The sequence below is a fragment of the Zingiber officinale genome, chromosome 5B, assembly GCF_018446385.1.
Source record: "Zingiber officinale cultivar Zhangliang chromosome 5B, Zo_v1.1, whole genome shotgun sequence".
Taxonomy (NCBI): Eukaryota; Viridiplantae; Streptophyta; class Magnoliopsida; order Zingiberales; family Zingiberaceae; genus Zingiber; species Zingiber officinale.
The window spans coordinates 15,079,464-15,086,131 of NC_055995.1; the positions used below are offsets into that span (position 1 = coordinate 15,079,464).

At 49.0% G+C, this 6,668-nt stretch overlaps 1 protein-coding gene across 1 annotated transcript; it reads right to left on the reverse strand.

Annotated features, from left to right (window-relative positions):
- Window positions 1-5,944: 5,944 nt before the first annotated feature.
- On the reverse strand, window positions 5,945-6,385 carry LOC121986525 (extensin-like). The gene has a single exon (XM_042540491.1). It carries the CDS (start codon window positions 6,383-6,385, stop codon window positions 5,945-5,947), a length of 441 nt encoding a protein of 146 aa, XP_042396425.1.
- Window positions 6,386-6,668: the final 283 nt, after the last annotated feature.

The following is a 6,668-nucleotide window of genomic DNA, read 5'->3' on the forward strand; positions in this document are numbered from 1 at the left end:
CTCAAATAGAAGGTCCAATCCAGTCAAATCCAAAGTCGAGACGCCCGTCTCGAATCAGAGTCCTGCGCCAAACAATATACAAATATTTTATTTAGCTAAATTCATAAGAACAGCTAAATAAAATCCCTAGGACTAATTTAGGGTAAAACCCTAATCACATAAAATCAATTGGTCAACTAGGGTTAGTTTCCTTAACCCTAGTCAACCCATTACACAGTTTGATTTAAGACTAAACTTAAATCAACTTGAACTCTCCCAATATAAACCTAATCAATCTACACATGTTCGTCTAACTATAAAACATATTAAATACCTACCCTTACCTCAATTTACAATCGCTACTGCCACTGGAACAAGGTGTTGCAGGATGGGGTTGCTGCCAGAATCAAGAACACCCAATAGAACTGAGTCTCCCTGCCGAAATCCTTCCCACTGATCAGATCAAGTTGAGTTCAATAAGTGGAATCACAAATCAAGCAACAACCTAATCTTATCTCACTAAACCTCACTGATATCAACCGGATCAAGCAGGAGGTCACTGATGTGATCGAGCAGAGGGGTGGCGACTGAGAAGGATCACAAGCTAGGGCACGAGGAAGAAACTAGGACTTGAATCCTCCTTGCTCCTGGCCGGAAACAACCCGAGCAGAGACGTGCTGGTGAAGGACCTAGGGCATAGGCAGCGCGAGGAAGATGAGGATCGATTGAGGCGATGTCGCGAGGAAAAAGGTGATCGGCTCGGGGACTCTCGGTGGCTGGCACAAAGGAGAACGGAGAGGGGCGGTGAGGGATCAGGTGCTAGGGCACCGCTGGAATGAAGCTCGCGTGCCGGTGGAGGTGGATCGGCCGAGAGGAGGCAGTAGTACGCAACCCAAATTAGGGCAAAGGGAGAGGAAGTAGCGTCGGGACCTTGGCTTTCCTTTGGCTGGTCATTTTGTAGGCGAGGGGAGGAGCGGAATTGACGCGAGGGCGGTGGTGGTTTGGGAAAGAAGTGAAACCGTCGGAGTGAAGAGGGACGGCGTTGGGGAAAGGAAACAGGCACGGGTTCGGCGGGTGAGGAAAAATAAAAGGAAAAGGAAAAAAGAAATAAAATTAATAAACTTTTCCTCACTTAAATGGGGTAGCCTAAACAAGCTTTTTCCGGGCCCAATTTTATCCCCGTAACCTAAGTCATACGAGCTCCGAAAAATTCCCGAAAAAATTTCTAAAAATTCCAGAAAATTCCCTTATGGTTATCCGCCCTTTTTCGGTATTTTACATTCTCCCCTCACTAATAAAAATTTGGTCCCCAAATTTCGTTATCTACCATCAACAAGTACTAACAACAGATAGAAAGTATAAATGCTGAACGGAAAATAACCCACATACCTCAAGTGAAAAGATTATCCTCGAGGTCCCAGGTAGTCTCCTTGTCCAAATGATGCTGCCATCTGACTTTAACCAGTCAGATAGTCTTGTTCCGCAGCTGACGCTCCTTCTAGTCCAGAATCCGTATCGGAACCTCCTCGTAGGTGGCGTCAGGCTGAAGGAAAACTGGTATATCAGACAGCACATGAGCTGGGTCGGCTATGTATCTCCTCAGCATAGATACATGAAATACGTCGTGCACGCTTGCCAGAGCCGGTGGTAGCGCCAGGCGATAAGCTACTGCTCCAATCCTCTCCAAGATCTAAAAAGGGCCAATGTACCGCGGAGCTAGCTTACCTTTGAGGCCAAATCTCTTCACCCCTTTCATGGGTGAAACTCGCAGAAAAACATGGTCGCCAATAGAGAACTCCAGGGGTCTACGTCTCCGATCAACATAACTCTTCTGGCGATCCTATGCCTCGGACATCCTCCATCTAATAGTACGGACCAACTCTGCCTCCTGCTGAGCTCTATGAGGTCCCAACAGATGGGCCTCCCCAACCTCATCCCAGAGGGTGGGTGTCCGACAAGGCCTACCATACAACGCTTCAAACGGTGCCATCTGGATAGCCGAATGAAAGCTGTTGTTGTAGGCGAACTCTACCAATGGCAATGGTCCTCCCAACTGCCTCCGAAATCCAATACACAAGACCTCAGCAAATCCTCTAGAGTCTGAATGGTCCGCTCTGACTGTCCATCTGTCTGTGGATGGAAAGCTGTACTAAAACGGAGCTGAGTGCCCGAGGCCTACTGCAGACTCTACCAAAATCCGAACGCGGACCGTGGGTCTCTATCTGAAATAATACTCAATGGGACACCATGCAATTTGATGATCTCCCGGCAATACAAATCTACCAATCGATCCAGAGAATCGGTCTCCCAGATTACTAAGAAGTGCGCGGATTTGGTTAATCGGTCAACGATTAACCAAATCGAGTCATGGTCTCGTCGTGTCCTAGGCAATCCTACCACAAAATCCATAGTAATGTGCTCCCATTTTCACTCTGGAATAGGGATCCTCTGAAGTAATCCAGCAGGTCTCTGGTGCTCAGCCTTCACCTGCTGACAGACAAGACATCTAGCTACAAACTCTTTGATGTCTTTCTTCATACCGTTCCACCAATAGGAACGCCTCAAATCGTGATACATACGAGTTCCACCTGGGTGGATAGAAAATCTAGAGCGATGAGCCTCCTGAAGTAAATTCTCCATGACCGGGTGAGACTAAGGCACACATAATCTGTCTCAGAAACAAACAATATCCTCGTCATCTCGTGTAAACTCAGTCGGTTGTCCGGAAACTATCTGGCTGCCAATGAACTGTCAATGCTGATCTCCAGCCTGGGCCTCTCGGATCCTAGTCCTGATCGACAACTGAGCAACCATAGTAACCAGAATGCCCTGCTTTGTCTGTCCCTGCTCCTGAAGACCCAGCTTGGAGAAACCCTGAACCAAGTCTGTGACTGAAACTCGGTGGCAAGCCAAAGTCCCTCTGGACTTCCTGGTAAGTGCATCGGCAACCACATTAGCTTTCCCTGGGTGGTAGCTAATGGTACAATCGTAATACTTCAGGAACTCCATCCATCTCCTCTGTCGGAGACTAAGTTCCTTCTGGGTGAAAATATATTTGAGACTCTTATGATCAGTGAGAATCTCAAATGTAATGGCGTATAGATGATGTCGCCAAATCTTCAGAGCAAATATAATAGCGGCCAACTCCAAATCATGAACTGGGTAGTTCTTCTCATGCTCCTTCAACTACCGAGAAGCATAGGAGACTACCCTGTCGTGCTGCATCAGAACAGCGCCCAGACCCTATAGAGATGCGTCGGTGTAGAGCACGAATCCGTCCTCTCCAACGGGCAAAACCAAAACGGGTGCCGATACTAATCTCTGCTTCAGCTCCCGGAAGCTGGTCTCGCAGTCCTCGGACCACGTGAACTTCACGCCTTTCCTGGTCAGGCATGTCAGTGGCATAGCGATATGCGAGAAACCCTCGACAAACCGTTGGTAATATCCGGCTAATCCCAGAAAACTGCGGATCTCCTGAACTAATTTCGGCTACTCCCAGCTGGTGACAACCTCGATCTTCTGAGGGTCTACGGAAATACCTCTTCTAGAGACCACGTGTCCCAGAAAATCGACTGAGGATAGCCAGAAAGCACACTTGCTGAACTTCGTATATAGCTGATGTCATCGAAGAGTCTCCAAGACTATGCGAAAATGCTGTGCATGCTCCTCCTCGGAACTCAAGTAGATCAAAATGTCGTCGATGAAAACGACAACGAACTGATCTAGGTACTCCAGAAAGATGTGGTTCATCAAATCCATAAATACCGCTGGAGCATTGGTAAGCCCAAATGGTATTACCAAAAACTCATAATGACTGTATCTAGTACAAAAAGTTGTCTTCTGAATATCAGATTCTTTGAGTCTCAACTGATGATATCCAGACCACAGATCAATCTTAGAATACACTGAGGTACCTCTGAGCTGATCAAACAAATCCTCGATCCACGGTAAGGGGTACTTATTTCTGACGATCACTGCATTCAATTGTCTGTAATCGATGCACAACTTTAGAGTACCATCCTTTTTCATAACGAATAGTACTGGAGAACCCCACGGAGAAACACTAGGGCGAATAAATCCCCTATCCAATAACTCCTAGAGTTGGACCTTTAGCTCGTCCAACTCTTTCGGTGCCATACGATATGGAGATTTCGATGTTGGCGCGGTCCCCAGAATCAGCTCAATAGCAAACTCCACTTGCCTTCGAGGAGGCGAGCCTGGTAGCTCATCTGGAAATACATCTGGATACTCTCGGACCATTGGAACGTCAGAGAGCTGGGAACTACTGCTGTCGTCAGTATTAATCAAAGACAGAAGACAACCCTGACAGCCATGTGACAGCAGCTTCTGAGCCTGAATCGCCGAAATGATCGATATGCCATCGTCCCTGATGCCAGTGAAATTCCACGAGGGTTAGTTCGAAGGTCGAAATGTGACCACCCTCGTCTGCCAATCAACCATGGCATTATATGCAGACAACCAATCCATGTCAAGGATAATGTCAAACTCGACCATTTCCAGCATTAATAAGTCAACCATAAGTATCATGTTGACAAAATCTAACGGGCAACATCTGACCTCCTGAGTGATGGTCCAATGTATCACCGGACGATAAGGAGACAGTTAGTCGCTATGGTCTACGAGTAGGTATTCTACCAATCTCCCGCATAAAGGTATGAGATATAAAAGAATGCGAGCTACCAGTATCTATCAGCATATCAGCGGATAATGCATAAAGTAAAACCATACCGCGGAAAACGGATCCGTCGGCCCGCTGTGCATCCTCTCTGGTTACCGCATGAATATGTCCAATTTCTGACAATGGTGGAGGTGGTAGTGCTGCCAAAGGCTGCGACGCCTGAGTCTGAGCCTGCCACTGTGATGGTGTCGAGTACTGAGCCAGAGACGGATAGGTAGACTGAGACTGATACTGGACCGGCAGTTGGGGTTGTGACTGGTACTGCCCCTGAGTCAGATACTGTGGTCTTGGAACAAAGCTTTGTGGTACTCTGAGGCCTTCGGACTGCTCCTGTCCATCCATGCCATATGCAGCTGCTACCGGGGGAGCTGTCCTCTGCTGGCTATGCGAAGATTGGGCACTCCGCCCTCCTCGATAAGCTCCTGTCTGACTAGGCTGTCCTCCATGACCAGACACTCCGGAAGCGATATGCTAAGCCTTCAATGAACAATCTCGGCTCAGGTGCCCAGGCAGTTTGCAATAATAGCAAACCGACTGTCCTAGGGAGCAAGCTGTGGTGACGTGGTCTCTGGATCCACATCTGGTGCAGTGAGTGTCGCTGGCGGGCTGTTTCCGATTCTGCTGAGAAGACCGGGAACGTCCTGATGAAGATCGCCCTAACTTCTGAGGCTAACCAGAAGCCTCAGAAGTACCCTGACCTGGCCGACTGCGACCACTCTGCTGCTGTCCGGTCGCCTGTGCCTGCTGGATCTGTCCTGATGTCTGACCCGTCTGCTTCCTTTTCCTGTCCGGAAACACTCTTTGCTGAGCTGACTCTATCATCAGGGCTCTGTCCAATGTCTCGATGTAGGATGAACTCCAAAAACCGGCAATCTATACTTGCATATGTCCATCCAATCCCTGAATAAACTGATGCATATGGGAACTGTCCTCAGCAACTAATTCTGGACAGAATTTGGCCAACCGGTTAAACTCAGCATTATACTCTATCACCGAATGGTTCTTCTGTCGTAGACTCAGAAAATCCTACCGGCGAGTCATTTGATAGTCCCGTGAAAAGTATCGGCTCTCAAAAGCCTCTCTGAATCTGGCCCAGGTGATGTTCTGCTCGCCTATGATGGACCGCTGTGTAACCCACCAGGTGTCGACCTCATCCCGTAAATGGAAAGCAGCTAGCTCTGCTTTCTCCCACTCAGAGCAAGCCATGTAGAAGAAGGTCCGCTCCATGGTCTCTATCCAGGACTGAGCCACACTTGGATCAGTCTCTCATCGGAAGAGTGTGAATCGACTCTTCATTGACTCTGCCAGTGCTGGGATCCGGGCTCGTGCCGCGACTATATCAGTGAGGTGAGTATGGACGGCTGCAGGAACTGGCGGAACCACTGGAGCTGGTATAACAAGTGGTACCGCTACATAGGCCGGGGGAAACATCCCCGGTGCTGCTGCATAGGCTGGGGCAGGTGCCATTGGTGGCATCGCAGGGTCAGCATAGGTGGGCGCGACTGGAGGTACGGTAGGTGGTGGTACCGGAGGTGGAGCAACTGGTGCTGCTGGTGCGGGTGCCGCGTATGCAGTGGGCACCGGTGGCAGTGGTGCCTGGTATGCCGTAGGCACTGGTGGTGGTGGTGCCGGGTATGCCAGTGGTACCATAAATACAATAGGAGTGAGTACGGCGGATACGGTCGGGGTAGGTACCTCTGTAACCATCGGAGTCTGAGAGCCCGACGCGCCCGCAGTGCCATACGGAGTCTGTCCCTGACTGGCAGGCTAGACGCCAGCAGACATCTCTGGCGACTCTGCTACCAAGGACTCTAACGTCCTCCTGCGTGGTCGTCCTGCACCACGTCTCGGCACGGGAGCACGTGCACCTCGCCTCATATTTGATAAGCTATCACTCAGATATTACTACAAGTAACAAAAATTATAAAATTACCTTTTTACCTATTTGTCGTCAGAAAATGTTCCATCACTGTCCAGTCCCCATAAATAA